Here is a 21,924-nt window from a genome sequence, read left to right as displayed (position 1 = left end):
GACTACAGCTGAACGTCAAAAAGGCTAAATGATAACAGAAGATTTATGTAACTTTAAAGTTGACAATGAGGACACTGAACTTATCAATACCTCGGCACAGTCGTTAACCAAAATGGAGACAATAGTCAAGAAATCAGAAGGCTAGGACTGGGGACGGCAGCTGTGAGAGAACTAGAAAAGGTCCTCAAATACAAAGATGTATCACTGAACACTAAAGTCAGGATCATTCAGACCATGGTATTCCCGATTTCTATGTATGGATGTGAAAGTTGGACAGTGAAAAAAGCGGATAAGAGAAAAATCAATTCATTTGAAATGTGGTGTTGGAGGAGAGCTTTGTGCATACCATGGAATGCGAAAAAGACAAATAATTGGGTGTTAGAACAAATTAAACCAGAACTATCACTAGAAGCTAAAATGATGAAACTGAGGTTATCATACTTCAGACACATAATGAGAAGACATGATTCACTAGAAAAGACAATAATGCTGGGAAAAACAGCAGGGAGTAGAAAAAACGGAAGGCCAAACAAGAAATGATTCCATAGAGGAAGCCACAGACCTGAACTTACAACAGACACGGTTCACGACTGATGCTCTTGGAGGTCGCCGATTCATAGGGTCGCCATAAGTTGTAGTCGACTTGAAGGCACATAACGACAACATTCTCTTGTATTTCACTTCCCTCTAAACTCACTGCTAACCTTTCCTACACCCATGGGTATACATAGCAACATTCCATGCATCCAGTGAAGTGAACTCATGTCTATAAAAGCTGGTGCCATAATAAATGTGTTAGTATTTAAGGTGCCACAAAACATTGTTTTTACTGCAACAGATAAAAAACGTTACCCCTCTGGTAATTCTGTAGCTCCACAATAAGCATATGTAAGCAAGCTGCAATTTACTTTTTTGTCAATATAACAAAAATGACAAGAAACAAGTGTGATATGACAACATTTAGTATTATCTTTTCAGCATTTATGGTAACATAGGAGATTAATTATTCTTAGCAGAAAACTTAAGGGGGAGAAACAGACAAAAGGCACATATTTTTCTGTCCTCGTACTTTGTGAAAATCAGTATCAATGCAAAATCCACACTATCCACTAAAATGGCAGAACACCTAAGAATATACAATTATATAGTGTTTACTATATTGAATGCTGGCTCCCACTCCCCACCCTAATCGTGGACAAGAATGTCTACCAGCAAGACAATGCTGAAAAATACAACCTTTCAACTTGCTCCCTTTTGAAACATAATACAAAATTGGTAACCCCTTAAAATGGTTAAATGTTTTTTCTCCCTGATGCAAAGTTGCCAACTCTATTCAATTATGACCTGCACTGCCCTTGTTATTATAGCCTGGATCCCAACTAGGGCAGAGGCAGACAGGGCCAATTGTGTCAAGTTCAGTGTGGTGTATTGGCAGTTTTGATCAAACAGCCTTCAGGCATTAGAGCTAATCTAAACTAATTTTCACTCGGAGCCAAAGAAGCATTTGATCCCTCAGGTATAAATTAGCCTGCCATACCACCTAGAGAGCATAATACCCCAAGGCATGCATGCTCATAATCTCAGCTCTCAAGGCTCATTTCCTTTCCTTCATTAGGACAATAAAAACTAACTGCAAAAAAACAGAGGCAGGATCACATGCTGAAAGCAAACCCATTCTCTTTTCTGATTAAGTGGAAACAATAATATCTGAGGATACATTTGATTTACCTATATGAGGGAGGCACGGTATAATCCTCCTAACCAAGGCTTCTTGTTAGTTAACTAGAGATCAATCCCATGTGATATACTGTATCCCAAGGATATGAGCATTAACAGGGTTTCAAAGCAAGTGGATTTAGAGAACATGAAGCCAGCTGGCCTATAAAGCTGGTATTTATTTATTTTTCTCCAAGGAGGAGTGTCTGCCTCCTTAGTGAGCCAATTAGATTTATTTGCAGATTTCATTTACATAGTTTTTCTGATTAAAAGTGAGCTACTTTAAAAAACCCAATACCCTAAGTTGATTAAAAAACCCTGTAAAATGAACAAGAGTCATGTAGACAATCACCTGTTTGTTCAAAACCAGAAAGTAGATACTGCTTCTAGAGCATTTGTGTTTGATGTTTATTTTATGTATAGTTTTGAAGTCTTCCAAAAACTCTGGAAACTGACCAGTCTGAAACACAGCTTTTGTTTAGAACCAGTTTTGTTTTCATTGAAATGAACAACCCTCTTCCCCACCCACACAAATGTTTTAGTTCTTTGTATGAAAACACAGAATTAAAAAAGGTAAAGACTGTTGTGTTGGCCCATAAGAAAAATTCCAAAATGCATATTGGGCGAGTACCTTTATTAGATCAATCAAAATGTTCTAAGTACTATGCAGGCTTTCAAGTTCTACAGAACTCTTCATCATGAGACGCTCTACAGAACTCAAAAGTCTGCATGCTATCTTGTGACATTTTTGTTGATAATAAAGGTACTGTCCTTATAAGGAGTTTGGACCATAATTATAAAGTTTCACATAAATTGCCTTTCAACTAGTTAGTTTATGCAGATTCACAGTCCTTGCGGGTGCAGTTTAAATCCATTAACTGTCTAGGTAACTGGTTTTCCTGATCTGCAAAAAGGGACATTTAAAGAAGAAAAAGACTGGAATTTCACTGTTACCAATGCATACTAACATGTCCTTAAAACCTGCTAAGTGCATCTCTCATGTATCCTAAAACCTCATGCTATTATTTTGAAGAAGGAGAATAACTTTCAGAAAGCCATTTTGTATACACTGGGGCATCTCAGAGTCTCTGGCTCTCCAAGAGAGAGACAAAAAAGAACAGATTAAAACAAAAGTAAGGCTATGTCTTTCTAGTTTGATACAGTACTTTCAATGGCATTATGAGACATCAAAAATTAGTAACAAGCAACAGATTAAACAGGAGTACGCTATACATTTTATATGCATACACATACTTTCAGCGGTCCTGGTAAGTAGTCTGTCATGTTCTAGAAGTAGATCTTTAAATATCATTAAACCATTTGGCAATCAATACATTAAATAACATTCAGAGTTATCTAGTGCAAACTAGAGTCCATTATACTCCAGAGACATATGACTTCCATTCCGCTGTTCTTTAAGCCACAAAACGTTTACTAAATTCTCCACATTTCTTTTTAGTATTGTTAAATTCAATTACTTCTCACAAGAACAGCATTCCCTTAACAACGAGTGTGCCACACTGGGCTACATCAATGAGGCTCCCCAAGTTTTTGGTCGTGCTCCAGAGACCAGTCTCATAATGCCCTGTCTTGAACTTCAGTCTTTTCAGAAAGAGACAGCAGTATTCCATGTGACATTTAACATGTCATTTTTGCCACTCCGTACTCCAGACTAACAACACCAGGCTCTGTCTTGGAGAGCTCTTCCATATACTCGCTATACCGATTGTCTGCTGTGTTGGAGCCCTCTATCGTTCGAATACAATCATTCCCATGTAAGAGAGGCTGCTCCTTCTTAAAGCACTGGGATGTCTTAACGACTGGCGACACAGCATGGGCAGGCCGCAAAGGTTCCTTGGTGAAGGCTGCATCCAGCTCCTTGTTCACACAGCGCCCTAATTTCTGGAATGAAGAGGAACATTTCAACATTAGTTACTTCTGAAAGTTTTTCATTTCCACCTGTCCAGATCCTGCTCACATCCCGTCCCCAACCCACCCAACTCCCCACCTTCCCTGTGAACATATGAAGCTGCCTTACACTGAATCCAACAATTTGTTCATCAAGTCCAGTACCTTCTATTCTGATGGCAGTGGATCTCCAGTCTCATCTAGAAGTCTTTTCCAATTCAGCTACCCAAGTTTATTTTAACTGGAGATACTATGGCCTAGATCTGGGACCTTCTGTATGAAGAGAATGTGCTCAACCACTATCTATGATCGCTCCCCCCAGTGTTAGTACTACTCACTGCCAGTGGCACCTCTTGCCTCCCTACAGTATCAGGTCCATCATACTTTCTGTACCCTCTGCTGTTCCTGAACAGCAACAGTAGATGCATTGAGGCAGGAATTGGAAGGGAAATGCGTGTCCCAAGGTAACTAGGCAAGCATATTAGCAATGGCAGCCCTGGTGATTAATCCTATAAAAAAATCAGACTCACAATTTGGATACCAAGTTATATTATTCAAAGGACTGACATTTACAGCAAGTAGACTAAAAGCTGAACTTCAAGAGCATCTTCTTTTGGTGCAAACTCCTTCATGACTTGTCCTAGACCATCCTTGTGTATGTATTCTTGAATGGGCTGGGAGACGGAGTGCTAAGCTTCTCTTACAAATTACAAAAACAACATTCAAAAAAGCCATGCAAAGAAAATATTATTTTAAAAAGCAACAGATGGACAGGGTCCTGATTTGTAACAAAGGAATGACTTTTTAGGAGGAAAGCAGGTGTGTAGACTCTGAAAACAAAACAGTGATTTGCCAATACTCACAGCTTCCAGTTCCTTAATGTCTTTCTCCAGTAATTTATTTTGCTCACTCATGCTCATGACCTGGCTGAGTACAGATTGCCTGGGATGCATCATGTGGTCAAACTGATGATACATGTTTCTCCAAAACCTGTTTGTGCCAACGATAATAGTATTTTAATGCACCATTCTGATTGCTGGACTTTAAAAAAAATAGTAACTGAAACTTACTTAAAATTAAATGATACTGTGTCGGGCTCCAGAACTGTGAGCGACTGAGAAAAACTCTCATTGTAGATGGGGTTTAGATATTTCTTGTGTTCATCCAAAAGGAAAGGCCACAATGAGTAAGTCTTCTCTTTCAATCTTAAGATAAGAAGAACTTGGAGTCAATCGCAGTCAGTGCCTGAACAACATTAGTGCCATATTTCAGTGGCAAGACACAGGCGTTGCAGAGATCTAGAACAACCTTCCCTAAACTGGTGCCCTCCGGACACAGAGCAGTCACTGGGGGTGGGGAGAGAAGGGAAACAGAAATGGATTACCCCATGATGAAAAGCTGCAGCTTGGGGGTGGGGAATTTAATTTGGTGAAACAACATGGCAAGGGGTTGGGAATAATTTTAAACTGAAGGGAGAATGACTGACCCATAAACTTCTCACCCTTTAAACAAATAGATTCTCCGGAAAATTTTACAAGTACTCAGGACCAATATTTTAATAGCCCCACAGGGAGAACCCCCGATTCTCTGTGCTGAGGGAGAGTAGCAGTTCAGTTCGGTGTAATTTATATTGTTAACGTGAATCCCTACTTGAGCTCTTCTCGTTCTTTCTGGCAGTTTCCAATGACGTTTCCAAACTGGCATGAATGGATGTGTTCATGGATCTGAAGGAGAAAAGCCTCGTTGAACTCAAAGGCTTGTGGAAACTGCTCCGTCAGGTGCCAGACGCTTTCTAAGAACTGAGCAAACACTGGTGAGATTTCCTTTGGGTCTCCATCCAGCTGACCACATCTATAAAATATATTCCAGATTAAATGACGCCAGCCAAGCCAGTCTTTATTGTTTCGAACATGGGTCACAACAGAGAACAAAAATAAAATAATAATAACAACCATACAGAATATTTACCACAGCAACAAAATCTAATGGGGTCAAAACAGAATACACTGTGTGTGTATGTGTGCATGCGCGTGCGTGTGTAAACAGTACATTGGAACTTCTACATTTCATTTACTAAAATAAGAACAGTTGTTACAAAAACACTTCAGGAAAAACCCTAGATAGTCACAAGATTGTAACACACTCTACTAGATAATCTTTTACTCTTGCAGGTTCACTTTGGCCTCATTTATGTATTTGTCTAAAAACTTTTTAGTTCACCCAAACATTTTCAAATTAGTAACAATGGTCATATATCTTACTGGTCACTGTAAAATTGTATTGTATGCTGTTTTTTATTGTATTATTACATTGCATATGCTTTTTATTCTTTTGTACACTGTTTTGGGATTTGTTTAAAAAAGAAATGTATCGTTATTTAAATAAATGAGCCTGTATCCAAACATGTTCTATTCAGAGTAGACCCACCGAAGTTAGTAGACATGACTCACTTAGGTCCATTAATTTAAATGGGTCTACCCTGAGTAGAACTGGTTGGTGGATGAAAAGAAAACAAAGTTACTGATTGTGATCCAAGGGAATCTCTGGCTTTTCTTTTAACAGCACACCCCATTCTATATCAAAACTGGTTTTTGTAAGTGCTACTACCTTTCACAACCAGCCTGTCATGTCGTGGAGTAGTGGTGGTGGGGATGGCACCAACTGCAGTTTGAAAAACAGAAGCTCAAAGCCTCCTTGGGTATATGGAACTAGTGGTGCAGCTTTCAGACCCTGACCACCCAAGGTACTGCTCTGTTTCTCCAAGTTGCATATGCTAAGTCAAACGGAAACCACAAATAAAATGGAACACATGAGGTTAAGATTTTAACTGCCATTTCAAGCTAAAGGGCCAGGTCAAATTTTTAGATATCAGTAGTTTCTCTGGGACCAGTTTAAAATGTGTGAACACAGATACACAAGTATACATGCATGATATACACATCTTTTTTAGGAGAGAAAGACAGTGAGCACATAAGCACTACTTATAGCTCATCCCTGAGGAGTTCAGTCCAAGTTAACTGGGTGGGAACACAAAACTCAAGATTGATGCCGGGAGAGGACTTGGCAGGGCAACACGGAACTGAGCTTTTCCCAGTGTTTTTGGTTGAGTAGTTCAATAGGAAATAGGGAAACCAATCTCCTATTGTGTCAGCCCTCAGGTCTTTGCTGAGATCCAAGAAGAGTCATCTAAAGAGAGTCCCAACAGGAGGGGTTCTAAAAACAGGGCAAACGCTTCTTCTGGGCTAAAAGTACACAGGTCTTTATGAGACTGAGATATAAGTAGGCATATAAAATTAAATATTAACATGGCAAGGTACCTAAAGAATTCACATAGACAGCATCTTTGTAGCAAAAGATCCTACCTGTCTGAAAATTTGTGTCCAAAAGCAATCCAATCTTTTTCTACCAAAACCTAGAAGAAAACAAGGCATCAGCTTTTCATCTATTTTTATGTTTCAGGTTTTAGTTTGGATGATGCCCCTCCAGGTCAAAATTCTCACTTTGGATTTTTTTGGCTTGGTTGTTCAAAACATCACAGCAGTACCCAAAATAATCCTAAACTCAAATATATATATTAGATTTAAATCTAATGTCAGGGTAATAAAAAAGAACAGAACTGACTCAACGGATGTGTTTAGTAATTAAAATTAGCCCTGTAAACAAAAATGTCTGTCCCCTTCAGCACAGTAAGGTCTGTTTCACACTCAATAAGAAAAGAACAAAACGGTCAGTATTCCTCACATGCTTAAGATATTATTGAAATTCACTAGAATTTTAAATGCAAGCATATGGTGCCATCACGTGCCCTATCAACTTAGGTTTTATCTGAATTGGGGTGTGTACCTTAATGCAAACCAGAAAAAAATTTTTATCCCATTTTTAGCTTTAGCAAGGTTTTTAGCAAGGTGAGTAAACTCCAGTCTAATCTGCACCGTCCATGCTAAAAAGATATCACTTTATACAACAGTGGTGCTTCTAGATCCACTGCTGTCACTAGAGGCCCAGGTGATCTCAGTGCTCACAGCACCCATTACCCCCAACTTTGGTTGGTATGTCAACTATCACCATTCCTGGACAGGAATAGCCTTGCCACAGTGGCCCATACACTGGTAACCTCACAATTAAGACTGCTGTAATGCACTGTTGAGAGGTTTACCCTTGTGTCCGGTTCAAAAGCTGTGGCTAGTGCACAATGCAGCTGCTACGGTGTTTAGTGGGACCCATTGTACATATTACACCTGCGTTGAAAGATTTGCACTGGCTGCCTATTAACTACAGAGCTACTTGCAAGATCTTGTTGGTGGGATTTAAAGCCCTAAACAATTTAGGGCTACCTAGCGGAACAGGATATTCAGCTGACTGCCTCCAACACTATAAACCAAGCTGATCTCCCAGGTCCTTTGAGAAATCTCCTGCTGGATGTTCCATGAACAGCAGATGATCACTTGGTGACAATGTGATGGTGGGCTTTCCCATAGACAGCACCCATCTTCTGGAATGCCCTTCCTTGGCTAGCCTGAGAAGCAGAGATGGTAATAAGCTTTAAACACCTCTTAAAAATGTATGTTTTCCTAGTCCTTCCTGGACTTTTGATTCTTAAATTTTTAATTCTCTTTTTTTGTGCCCTGATCAGATTGACATATATTACATAGTCTTCCTCAGTTCATAGGATGTTTTACAGCACATTATTGTTGAAAATAAATGTGATATTGATACAGATTTTCCCTATTTATGACATATTTAGTATGTTTTATGAAAACTGCTTAGACAGCCTGCGATATTTAGCAATATATAAGCTGTATAAATAAAGCAAAACAGCAATTGCATCAAAGTATCTCAGTTGTAGCATGTGCCAACGAAAAGCAACTCAGTTTGCTAAGACTACCCACCATAAAGCCTTTCATTGTTCTGTAAAATGGATCCAACAACAGAGAACCCAGGGAACACACTTGAGATGTCCGATCCCAGCCATCTGAGCAATGTACCAGCACACTTGCACTCTCAAAAGCGATGGCCTGTGAAAAGGACAACAAGACTTAATAAGGTGTGGGTGAAAAAGAGGAAATAAATGCAGCTGTTCAATTCCATTCAAACATGGAGCCTGCTGCAGCATGCAGGTACATGATACAGCAAGATATGTATTTGCTTGGATCCATCCTAAAAGTGCAAAAGGCACATTTACACCCAACTGCCTGAGGAGGCGATAAAAGTTATTCAGTCCATACCCTTCCTCCTCCCAGTGCCAAAAGTTGATCAGCATATTTGAAGTTGACAATGCTGACCACATTGCCTTAAGAACACATGAAGCTCTCTTACACAAGATTTGACTATCCATCTAGATCAGGGAAAAGGAACCTGCAGCCCTCCAGGTGCTCCCATACTACCTTTCCTGACCATTGGTCATGCTGGATGGGGTTGTTGGGAGTCGGAATTCAACAACATCCTGACGGCCACAAGATGCAGCACCTTGTAAAGTACTCCCAGTCCCCTGGATATGGGGCCAATTATTTTCTCTTTACTAAGACAGTAAAAACAGTTGAGTGCTGTTGGGAAATTGGTACTTGATCATTTAGTCTGGAACATAACTAAGTTTGCAGAATGCAAGCTTCATTTACTGGTGTATATTATGAGCATCCACCCCTTTCCAAAAATTAAAGAAACCAAATTACTTTGGCTAAGAAGATCGCAGCATCCAATACGGCTTTGATGTGGCGCAGCCATCCAGAGCTCTCCAGACCAGACAGAAAATCATTGACTGATAGGCCTCTTGTCCCACAAACTGAAAAGGAAAGAGATTCAGCTGTGAAATTCAGGTAGCAGCAGTTTCTTCTACAGGGACTGAAAGTTCCCTACATTTCTGCAGAAATCAATTCCTAGGCTTGATACAACTTTTTCCTTTCACAATTTCATCTACATCATGCAGGTAATGTACAAGAGAGGATGTTAAACTAACTACCTGTATTGTTGAAAAGCTTAACAATGTTACATGAAACAAAAAGAAAGGGACCTCAAGTAACATGTAGGAAGTAGCCAAATGGGGAGGCCTGGTGGGCCAAGTTTGGCCTATGGCCTGGAGATTCCCCACCCTTCTTTTAGTACATGGGTACTAAAACACCTCATATCTTGGATCTCTTGCATATCAGCTACTTATGTGGAAGAAACCTGGTGTAAACTGGCCCTCCACATGATCACTGTAAGCATAAATGCAGTTTATTTCTGAAATTACAATCCAACTTGAAAGGGGTGCATTGGTCATGAAAACTGGCCAGAGTTTCCTGGTGTTCTTTCTTATTTTACGGGAATGAGTAATACTTAAGTGATGGAAGAAAGCCACAATAACCAGGATGTTGACATAAAATCCAAAAGGACAGTATCTAGAAAAGTGTGTGCGCACAAGTACACACAGAAAAACAAATGTTGTGCTTATATGAAGCAAAGAGCCAGTGTGGTGTAGTGATTAAGGTGTTGGACTACGACCTGGAAGACCAGGATTTGAATCCCCACACAGCCATGAAGCTTACTGGGTGACCTTGGGCCATTCACAGTCTCTCAGCCTCAGAGGAAGTCAATGGTAAACCCCCTCTGAATACTGCTTACCATGAAAACCCTATTCATAGGGTTGCCATAAGTCGGAATCGACTTAAAGGCAGTCCATTTCCATTTATATGAAGCAAGCCTTTTCTCTCACTGAAATTGTTGCACATTCCAGATAGCAATCTAATTTCTCTAACTCTTCTGTATGAAATAGATACTGAATTTTTGCTTCATGCAATATGCTCTTTAGTATGAACTATTGTGTTGAGGGACCTCTAAATGAGTTTGTTTGTTTTTTTAGTCATCTAGTTCTTTATACCAGTTAGGAGACCGTCTATACATACCTTCCAACAATTTCTGCAGACTGGATCTCATTACATGGATGTTCTCAATACCAACAAACTGAAATCTAATATTAGAATAGTTATCTTCATTTTCATAGCCTTTACCGGCTGCTCTGTTTGCCAATGCATTCAGCTTGAAGAAAAGGGAAAGGAAAATAGTTAAAACGTAGGAAAGTACGCAACCTCCTTAAAATAATTATGACCAGTTTCTGCAACTATAGGACAGTCTTTCTTTTCCCAATGACCTCCTCCCTGCTATGCCAAGCCATTCACCACATTGAATCACAAGCACAAGTGGTATCAGAAAGCATCCTCCTCACCTGGTAACATTAAACTGTATGCTATGCATGCAGGAAATTGGGACTGAACAACTGATCATAGCCACATCTGCTGGATAACTGGGAGCAGGCACTGCCAAAACCCGGGATGTCAAGACTTGGATCCAAACACCTACTTTAGGTGCCCCCAAGGGCTTGAGCATTCCCAGGGATAAAGGAGAAGTGCGAGGATGCTTGCAGAGCCCTTTGGCAGCCTCGCCACATGGCTCCTCATCAGAGGTGTGCAAGGTGGCTCCAAAGAGCAGCATGGGGGAGAGAAAAGATTTCCACTGAATGAAAACCACTTTCCCCTCTTTCAGCACAGCACACTTTGCTTCAGCAAAGGAGCAATCAAGGGCCCAATTGTTCCTTTGAAGAGTTGCCCTTACCCATTCCACACCTGACATCATTTATGACATCAGTTGTAGGTCAGGTGTGCGCGGCTTCCCCAAAACTGCCTCGCGGGCCAAATGAGGAGCCCTGGTGGGCCAAGTTTGGCCCATGGACTGGAGGTTCCCCACCCTTGTTTTAGTACATGGATATAAAAGCCAGGCAGACCAATGATGGTGAGGGGCGTGAAGACCGTCCTATGAGGAAAGAGTTGGGTATATTTAGCCTGGAGAAGAGAATATTATCTGCGAACATTTGGAGGGCTGTCACAAAGATGACAGAACAAATTTATTTTCTGTTACTCCAGAGGGTAGAACCTGGACAAATAGGTTCAGATTACAAGAAAGGAGGATATAGTCTAAAGGACTGAGTTGTTCAACAATGGAACAAGCTGCCTTGGAAGATGTTGGACTCTCCTTTGGGTGGCTACTTATCAGAGATGCTACAGTAGTCAATTTCCTGCATCATCAGAGGTTTGATTCCATTACTGCTTTCGGTATGTTGATCAAACTGGGTCCTAACAGAAACTGCAACCTAACAACATGGTACAGATTAGGTAAGAGTAATTTGCGCCTCATCCTATTCCCACCTATGAACTACGGCATTAATCCAACATTGAAAATCAACTACAAGGAAAGACACATACTTTAGGCCTGGTGTCCACAACATACATGTAGCGATTAGTAGGATTGGCTTTACTAATTGCTTGCAACATGTATTCATCCTCCAGACATCTGGCACTGAATCCTGAGAGAGGCTGACTACATCTGCAAATGGCAGCCTAGTGAGAAGACAAAAGGGACAAAGATAAAGATAACAAGTCTAAAAGAGTACTTTAGAGGACATGAAGAGCAGTCTGAAGTTTAACGCCAGTTCTAAGTTCTCTTGTAATTATATCAACAGAAGACAAAAACCAGCCCCATAACGCTCAAGACTCTGAACATGCAACATGTCCAGAAGAAAACCTGAAAAGCAAAATTTCATACAGTTCCTGGTTTCCACTGTTATAAGTCCAAATTTGAGCAATAAAGGGGAAGATCCAAGATGACAGATACAGTTTATTTTCCAAAAAAAGAAAAAGAGATGACAGTTTCCATTATACACAAAAGCACTCAACTCAGACCATTTTCAATGCCAAAAATACATTAGCTTATTTTCTTTGTGCCATGCATGATATTCATTCTAGGATCAATCACAATGCATCTCCCATAAATAGAAAAAAAAAGACTCTTGAAGTATTGACTATTTCAACAGGTATGAATAATTGCTACCCAAACGATCAAGTCATAAAGGTTCTATTCCAGGATCTTTTGACGGTATTAGTATAGATACAGACATTTACAGTGAGAGCCTAACCATGCCTACTCAGAAGTAAGTCCTAATAAATTCAGTGGGCCTTAGTCCCAGGTAAGTGGTGCTAGGATTGCAGCCCTAGTCAAGAAGGGCCTATCATAATGTTACACACCAGTAGCATCCATTTTTGCTGGGCTGCAACACAAGCTATGGACCTGGGTTGCTTAACCTAACCCTCTTGCCTTTTCCTGTGTTGGAAAATAGCCTTTAGCCCATTTCCCCTGAAAGGAAACCAGACTCTACCTCATTAACTTTATGGTAATATGACAGCACAGGAAACCTTCCTTTGCTTCGGAACTTAGAGCTGCCAACGATTATGGGTTTGCTTGCACTCCTGGGAACATAAAGATCTCTGGGATAGGTTTCACAGATCTGAAGGAGGAAAAGGAAGGAATTGTAAGAGACAACACGTTTAGATAAGGCAAGGATAAGGACGTTTAGACCCGGGGGCCAAATGTGGCACTCCAAGCCTCTCCACCTGGCCCTTGGAACTCTCCCTAGGCAACATGCCTCACCGGCCCTGCTCTGTGCCGTCCTCAAGCACTTTAGCCTGTCTAGAATGGGCCCCTGAACTGAGATAATGCCTCTTGCGTCCCTGGATGGAGAGTAAGGGATGTGCATGCATGTGTATGGATCAACCTGGACTTTTGTGTAGCTGGAATGCAGTCTCTGGTACAAAAGTATGAGTCAAACACATTGCTCTGCCAACTTTTGTTTCTAGCTCCCCCAACCACTGATGTGCATCCTCTGGAAGGTTTCCCATGAGGAAATGCAGGCCTCAGGCACAAAAAGGTTCCCCATCCCTATGGTGCCCAAGTGGAGGCAGCCATTGAAATGATGGGACAGGTCTAACGCACAGAGCCCCATCTCTATGTCACATATTGATTGGGATAGGTACCTAGAAGATTTCTGAATGATCAAGGCACTAGAAATGAGGGCCCTTGCTCTTGAAATGTCTCAGAACTTAAGAAGAGCCTTGCTGGATCTGACCAAAGGCCTAGCTAGTCTAACCTCTGTTCTCACAGTGGCCAACCGTATGCCCATGGGAAGCCCACAAGCAGGGCATGGGTCCAGTAGCCCTCTCTTGCTTGTGTACCCCAGCAACTGGGATTCAGAGACTAGTAGCTATATCCTCTATGAATGTGTCTAATCTTCTTTTAAAGCCATCCAGGTTGGTGGCCAACATGTCTAAACATGTGTGCAGTTACTACAATTAACCCTGGGGGGAAAATGAACCCCTGCCATTAATTCTACACTGTCTCTTCTCTAGTTAGAGGAAAAACTCAACCCAGGAAACCAGTAATTAGAAGAGAACTGAAGGAGAAGCTGCTGCCTTCCATGCCGCCTCACACACAGGACTGAACTGAGCTCTACGGCAAGGAGAGAGGGTGTCTAATTACACAGCTCTTTAGATTCTCCCAGTTAATGATGAATTGAGTCATCTATGCAGTTGGGTGTGAACTCACTCAAAGCAGCCGTAAAACTGTTGCAAGAAACAAGGTTTCCAGAGTGAACGTTTGAAAGCAAATTCTCACAAGGTAAAGCAACAGACTACCATCTACAATTATTATTCCAGTGTGCATAGCAACCCCCCTTCCGATTAATCTTCATTTCATGGGTAGAAACCTGAAGGATGCTTACAGGCACATTTGAAGGCTATCTACACTAATGGCAGAACAAATTTATCTTAGCATTCAAAGCCAGTGAGATCCACACAGCAAAGTAAGAACAATGCAGGTCCACATCATCAAAGCATGAAAATTTGCTTACAGTAATCCATTACCTTATAATCACGATTTGCATCTGATAATTGCCAGTCAGAGTTAGGTACACCCATTCGGTTGTACTCCTCTGCAAGGTCAATGAGCTGCCAGCCTTGCACCCTCTCTGCCTCATTTTGCTTTGGATTGTATGAGAAGGCATACAGTTCATCGTATCTTGCTAAAACAAATTCAGGAGAGAGAAAAAGAGAAAGGTGCCTGAACCTTTTTGCCTAGGTTTGTGAGAACAAGCACAGGAATACTTGATTCATCACAATGAAATTATAATGAAGTAATACTCAGCTTTTAATGATAAAACAGGCTTCTAAGCAGTTTACAAAGTACAAAACCAGCTGCAAACACATCCATAACTAAAATACATAATGAAACAATTCCATTAAGACAACACAGCAATTAAAAAAGGAGACTCAGGTAGAGAGATCAAGGGAATGCTTGTGTAATGAGAAAGGCAGTCACTCTACCTGGTTTTGATAACTGAAGCAAGGAGTTATAAATATCATGACAGTCCCTTTCTCTGGGAACAATGAAGTGAACTATCCTGAAGTTCTTGCACTGGATCACCAAGGGGCAGCCAGAAGTGGTCAAGGCAAGTTTCTCCACTGCAGCAATATGATGGTGCAATATCTGTAGCACACAAAGAATCCACAATGATACTTTCATAATTCTCGGTTTCCACAGAAGAACCACAAATTGTTCATAATATCATTACAAGTTGATGATTTAGTATCTTATCTGTTATTAAAAGTTGTCACCAGGACCCAAAGGTCCTGTTTGGGGCAATTTTTAATGAGCAGCATTTAATATATTTGTATTGTTTTTCATGGATATTTTATTATGGAATTTTGTTTTTTACTTTTCTTGTAAATTGCTTTGGGATTCCTTTCAGTTATATGAAACAACAAATAAATGCAATATACTGAACCAAAGCAAAGCTAAAGACCAACCCCCATGGGGTTTTAAATTTTTTGATTCTCTCATTCAAACCCCATCACAAACTGTATTTGAGTGTTAAGAATACAGGAACATAAAAAGAGCCCTGCTGGATCAGGTCAAAGGCTCAACTAGTCCAGCATCCTGTTCTCACAGTAGTCAACCAGATGCCTATGGGGAAACCCACAAACAAAACCTAAGGGCCACAGCTTTCTCCCCACTTGCGATTCCCTGCAACTGGCATTCAGAGGCCTCCGACTCTTAAGTTCCCCTCGGATACAAAAGCAACTTACGATGTGGAATGCAGGGCAAGGGACTGCTGTATGAGAACACAGTGAAATGCCCCTTTGGGTATTCAGAACTAACCATATGGATCCTACCCTATATTAGTCCCGCTGCTGAAGGTGACCTTCAAGAGGCCACCAACGCAGGCAGACACACAGAGTAAAAGGAAAAACACTAGCTATGCATAGCCAAAGATTTGTTAATAGTCTCAAAATTATCTATCTTTTCACAGATTAAAATTAAGAAAATACTAAAGGGAGAAATGCCAATTATTCAGAACTCAGTAGAATTATGGAGTTTAATTAACTAGACTATTACAGAATATTCAGAGTGCTTTTTAAAAACAATCAGTTTGCAAAATTAAACTCTTAACTGTAATGCTAGGAGCAGAGGGAACCGACTGTGTGCCTTGGACATGACAGGAACATCATACGCTTGCCTGTGCTAATCTCCATGCATGCACAGGAATGATAGCCGGCCCACCGGCCCAAATAAAGTGAGAATACCATCTATGCCTCCAATCTGCCTCAAGAGGCTGAAACTAGAGCCTGGAATTCTTGAAAGAGGGCACTGCAACACATTGAAACAGTGCAGCTCAAAGAGGCATACAGTTCAGTATTCATTTAAAATAATTATACCTCACTTTCCCCATGCTTAAGACAACTTACAGCAACAATAACCCACTTATCACAAGCCAGGTTACTGATCTTGCATCTACAAGTCATCTATATCAGCCCATTCAGTCCTTAAGAAGAAGAAAAAAACACAAGATATAGTAAATGGAGTATGCTCCGAGACTTAGAATCCTCACCCATGTCTCTCTCTGGCTCAAATCTATAAATAACAGATGAGTTGCCGTAAGATAAAGAGTTCCTGTTTGTGCCTTGATGCTTGTGCTGAATCGGTCTAATAATTTCACCTGTTCAACCTGTGAGCGGGAGGGACAAGAGAGAACACATTCCCATGAAGTAAAACGATGAAATACATAATCCTGACATAAAAGTTGCCCAGTCACTCAGTTCATCATCAGGGCAGAAGTGTGCATGCATTTGCACTTGTGGCCTTTCGTCTTCACAGCACACTGACATCACAAAATGCAGCCACCAGACATGCAATGCCCTACTGCACATGGATATGCTGCGCCAGCTCACACATGCTTGCTAGCAGGAAGAACAGCTCAGCCAGAACATTTTCTGGCTTTGTATCTTTCAGTTCCAACAGCTGACCAACAGGACAACATGCTGGCTGGGTTGATAAAATTCTGGCTGAGTGGCAACTCACAATCAACTGGTTCAAGAGGCTGTGTTAGCAAAGGTGACCATGGAACCTTTGGAAGAGAAATGGGACCCTCCAGATCCTATAACTTAGCAAAACCAAAGCAATGCTCTTCTAAAGTTAGGGTGGAAACCCTGTACCTGTACAGTGAACTAAACACAGCTTATCTCTAGAAGATAGATATTGTGGCATTGTAATATAGTTTTAGGTGTGTAGTTTTCTGTATATGTTATTGGAGGAGGGAAAAGACAATGATGTGGGGTTGTTGTTTGTGGCACCTGCCATGCATCTCTATAATGTCTATTCTGATCTGAGACTGAGCAGATATCTATCCATCTTCCAAACTCAAAAAGCTTTTCAAAACACAAAGACTGTCAAGAGCCAGAGGAACTTGCATGCAATATTCTCCCAAAACAACATAATTCGCTTTAAGCTGTAATGAAGAGCAATTTACAGAAGGTTCACTCAGAAATGCAGCTGCTTTTCATTGACCTGAAATTCACTTTGAATGTTCTAAGGGGTTTGTTTTGTCGGAATCCCAACAGTAGGCCAGAAAAGCTATCACAAAGCTATAATGAAAGGTTTGGCAATGATGCATTCCTCATATTTTCTTGGCAGGTTTGCCTCATTAGTGCTAATTCAGAAGCCTTGATATCAGACCTCTAACAATGAGTCTGCCACAAGATTCAGAGAGCACCCTTCTCATAAACTCTATGAATCAGCAGCTCTATGAATCAGAACTCAAGGGAGAAAGCAACAATAACAGAACATCCTGCATCAGTGATGCAGGTATTTGCAATTCCTGGACACAATCTCAGCATCAATATTTGACTTGGCAAGGTTACAAGAAAAGTTTTATGACCAATTCTCCAGCTCTTTACTTTCAAAAATATCGACAGTACAAACCTGTAAGCATTGTTAAAATATGCAGCTTTCAGAAATATAATAATGCTAATTTGGAGGAAACAGAAAATCAGCAGTTGCAAGTACGGCAGCCTGCTGCAGGCATTCTAAGCAAATTTATGATAAAAAAATAATTAGAACCAGCAAGCGCATAGGCAAACGGGATTGCGGCCACAAGTTGCATGACTAGGTCCAAAGTAAAGCAAGCCCTTAGGGGACAGAGTTTTGCCATTTTGTGAACTACTGTTACCCACCTTACCCAGTCATCCTGCACTTTTTTTATAAGCACAGGCTGTACACCAATAAATAAGTAAATATGAGCATCCTCAGAAACAAAGTCTAGTTGGTAGCTATTCATATACTGTAGGACAATAATTTTTTATTTTAATAAAAAGAACAAGCCTTTTGTAAGATGTTGAGTATAAATGTGGCATAAATCCATTTCTTCACAAAATAATGTATGGCTGCTGTCATGTTATTAAATATGCAGTAGCCTAGCACATAGCTGATCTCTTTGAGCAGTTGAATTATTTGCATTACATATCAAAGGAGTAAACAAACAACCCATAAAAATGTAAGCTAAAGGAGTGGCAACTGAGGACCAATGTGGCATAGAGGTCATTGGTGAAGAACAATAAAAGAAACATTGCACAAGCCTCGTATTTAAGCACCTGACTTGTAGCCGTAGGTGACCAGGAACTGCATGCACGCAAGCAAGCGGGCAGAGAAGGGAGGGGTCACTCTATCCCTTTTCTGTGCCCAGCACAGAAACCAAATACATTGCCAGAGAAGGGAATGCCCCTCTTCCACACCCAACATAGAAATGCAGTGCTCTCTCCATCCCTCCTTTGCCAAGCCCCAAGCGAGCGATTAAAACATTCTGCAGGCTAATAAATTTTGTGAGCGTATATGCAAGGTTGCTTTGTTCCCATTTTATCACTTTTTACGAGTGATTATTTCTTCTTTTGAGCTCCCTCAAAGAAAATTCAGCCTTGTAGCATTATACAAAAAGAAGATTAGAAACATCCAGCCAAGGGAGACAGCAAAGCATAGGGTTTTTTTGGTCTATCCTGAATTACAGCAAATAATATGAACCACTCAGATTCTCACGTTGAGGCTGCAACCCATCAGGGGACATCCCCTTGAAGCACATATGAATCCCTCAGCATGTGGAAAATGAATCATGGGGCACTGGGGGGTCCTTCCTATTTCATGTACATGCTCTTCTGCCTTGAGCGGTTAGATGAAGCTCGACGTAGCTCGCAAGTATATGGCAAGAGGCAAGCTGGTTCTTATGCAATATCCAATGACTCGGCATTACGAGCATATGAGGGGCAGAGCTGCAGACTCAGCAGGGCCCAGAAACACTGAACTGGGAAATAGGAAGCTGCCTTATACCGAGTCAACCCATTGGTGCATTTGCTCAGTACTCTCTACAACGATTGGCGGCAGCTCTCCAGGGTCCCAGGCAAGAGTCTCTCTCAGCCCTACCTAGAGATGCTGAGGATTGAACCCAGAACCTTCGGCAGGCAAAACAAATGCTCTACCACTGAGCTACATTGAACTCTTTTCTATATTGTTTTAATGGATACCTGATCATAGTGCATTCTGTATTTTTATTCCTTGTTTTGAAAATCATTTCAGGACTTCTGCCGGTTGTGGGACACAATTATCAAATTTAATAAACTAACGGAACTAACTACTGGTTAAGGCAGGCATTTAGGAACCTCTGGTCTTCCAGATGTTGTTGGGCCACAGCTCCCGTCATCCTTGACCATTGGTCATGCTGGCTGGCGGGCAGGAGTAGAAGACCCCCAACAGCCTGGAGGACAACTGGTTCCTTATCTCTGGCTTAAGGTATTGGTATAATGCATGTGTGTGGGGAGAGATCACTCAAGGGGTTAGAATACAGCTGAGGGCTTGTTCTCCTGAATTTTCCCTCCTTATCCCCATGGCTGCCGCCAAAATATAATCCCCTTTTTTCTAGAGTGACCCCACTAAGATCCCAAAGGATTTGGAGACTATGGCTTAACAGCCCACTCCTAAACATGTTTCCTCAGAAGAAAGCAGAGCCTAACTTCTGACAGGGTTTAGCTCAGGAACCTTTAATCAGTACTATGGCTCTGACAAGGCACATGTGAAGTGAAGAAACCATGTGTGCCTTTGAGAATTTGCAGAATTGCTTCTCTACCTCATCAAGGAAATCAACCCTACATCTCAGTTTAGGGATGGGGAGGCAGCAAAAAGAAGAGGTTTTGCCTTTTAGATAGTCTTGAACCCAAAAATGTATAATTAGAGAAATCAAGCAGGAAAACAGGTCAGTTTCATTAAACTGAGCAGGACTATGTCTGAATTTTTACAGCCCGATCATAACTTTTTAAACATGGAAGTAAGTGCTACAGATTCACAAGTTAAATAAGTTCATGGATAAAGCCTTTCTTCCTAAATAGACTTAAGAGAAAGTGGGGAAAGAGCTTTTTTATTTTGTTGAAACAAAGAGTCTTGGAGCCCTTCAAGACTAGAGCTGCAACCCTAGGCATACTTACGAAGCCCAAATTTCTCAACTTTCCTCCCAAGCCCTCCTCTCCCCATATGCTTCCATTATCCATCAGCAGTGTATTGAGCAGGCATGTAGCCTGCCTTTACCTTTGCCTGCTCTTCCCTTTGTTCCCCATTTCACAACACTGAAAGAGTATGGCCCTTCTTTTTTGTATCCTCAACAATGGTTGAGGATACAACCATTGAGGCCATCTTTTGCCTAGACAACTTCAGCCTTTTTCTAGTCTTCCCTTGCCTCACCTTGGTCCCCTCAGGTCCATCCAGCACTCTGCTGTCAGAATTACTCACCTTTCACAGGACATCTGGCAATATTTCTCTTTAAATCCCAACACTGGCTTCCTGTCCACTCCCAGATCCACCACAACCTCACCCTTAACTTCAAAGCCCTTCGTGGCTTTGTTCCCTCTCTTTATCTCTCTATTTTATATCCCCAATCAGTACATAACTGCCTGTGATCTTCATTCCTTTAGTTGAAAGTTTCCTGCTCCCTCAAATGACTCCACCGTTTCTTCTTTGCTGACCCCATGCTTGGAACTGCCTCCCAAAACACCTGCATGAAGCCACCTCTCTCATTTCCTTCAAATCCATCCACAAAACCTACCTTTGGTACTTCCCATGTCCTGCTGCAATGAAGCCTAAGCATATGCAACTGGGGCAACCACATATTGTTTCCCTCCTTCCCCTGCTGTTTCCACCCCTCCACCCTTTCAAATGTTAGATTGCAAGCTCTTTGGGGTAGGGCCTGTCCTCTTGACCTTCATAAGGTGCCATGGCCACTGCACACAAATATAACTGAACCCCAACAATTACTTCCAAATAAGCATGCACAAGATCAGGCCATATGACTGCAAACTTACTTGACAGTGAGCCCTACTTAGATTAGTAGAATTTACTTCAATGAAAATTTACAGAGGATCAGATAACATCAGATTACTGTGGCCTAAACTTTTGTGGACTAGAGCCCATCGTGCATATGACAATGGGAGCACTAGACCATGTAAGCTATGCTCCGATGAAATTCCAGGTTCAGCCGGTTACAGCACACACAAAACACAGAATTGCAGCACCTTTAAAATAAAAGCTAAGCCCGCTCAAAGGGGAGCAACCATATCCCAGCACACGGCATTTCAGGATTCCCTCCCACTCTCCCGGCTGGTTATCAGGGCGACCGAGGCGGCGAGGTAAGGCGGAGAGAGCCTGCCTCCGACCAAGGGCCTGCCAAGTTACCTTTGTGGTGCGGATGTGCTCCATAATGTCACTGCGCCCAAACTCGCCGTCGCCCCTCTCCTACTGGCAGCACACCCGGCGTCTCCTGGAGACATTTCCTGACAATAGAGTATGGGGGATAACAAAAGCAACTAGCAAAACACCTAATCGCTTCCACAGCGACCCCTGCCGGTTGGAAGACCCGGTCGATAAAAGAGACAAATTCCAAAGAGGCAGTAGCTGCCGTTAGCCTGTTACTAGCCTGATGATATACAGTATAGGGAGGAGGGCGCCGAACGAACAGCGCAGATTGAAGGTAACGTTGTTTCACATATTATAGATTTATGAGGGAGAGAAGAGGGAGAGAAAAGCCCAATATATTTCACACACGTTAGCACTCTCATCCCTAAACATATGCACATC

The 21,924-nt window shown here is 41.5% G+C and overlaps 1 protein-coding gene across 2 annotated transcripts; it reads right to left on the bottom strand.

The window, feature by feature from the left end:
• Positions 1-946: 946 nt before the first annotated feature.
• On the bottom strand, positions 947-21,713 carry MTMR6 (myotubularin related protein 6). 2 transcript variants are annotated; one of them, XM_061628537.1, is made up of 14 exons: positions 21,523-21,711; positions 16,370-16,486; positions 14,805-14,967; positions 14,346-14,503; positions 12,806-12,934; positions 11,856-11,990; positions 10,503-10,635; positions 9,294-9,403; positions 8,514-8,639; positions 6,987-7,036; positions 5,275-5,475; positions 4,695-4,829; positions 4,488-4,614; positions 947-3,618 (listed from the first exon to the last, which is right to left on the bottom strand). In XM_061628537.1, the coding sequence occupies exons 1-14, from the start codon at positions 21,544-21,546 to the stop codon at positions 3,355-3,357; spliced, it is 1,872 nt and encodes a 623-aa protein (XP_061484521.1). In that variant the 5' UTR covers positions 21,547-21,711; the 3' UTR covers positions 947-3,354. The 2 variants fall into 2 exon arrangements, with proteins under 2 accessions (XP_061484521.1, XP_061484522.1); XM_061628538.1 differs by lacking the exon at positions 4,695-4,829 and having other exon boundaries at positions 21,523-21,713.
• Positions 21,714-21,924: the final 211 nt, after the last annotated feature.

This window comes from Rhineura floridana, chromosome 5 (genome assembly GCF_030035675.1).
Source record: "Rhineura floridana isolate rRhiFlo1 chromosome 5, rRhiFlo1.hap2, whole genome shotgun sequence".
Lineage (NCBI taxonomy): Eukaryota > Metazoa > Chordata > Lepidosauria > Squamata > Rhineuridae > Rhineura > Rhineura floridana.
Note: the sequence above shows the minus strand (reverse complement) of the source record. Positions and strands in the feature narration are given on the sequence as shown.

Excerpts from the sequence above, each read along its gene's own strand:
- MTMR6 (XM_061628537.1), bottom strand. The coding sequence starts at position 21,546 with ATGGAGCACATCCGCACCACAAAG. Across the intron at positions 14,504-14,804 it reads GCTTCAGTTATCAAAACCAG|CAAGATACGATGAACTGTAT; the intron begins GTAGAGTGACTG and ends AATTTGTTTTAG. Across the intron at positions 7,037-8,513 it reads GAACAATGAAAGGCTTTATG|GTTTTGGTAGAAAAAGATTG; the intron begins GTGGGTAGTCTT and ends GTTTTCTTCTAG.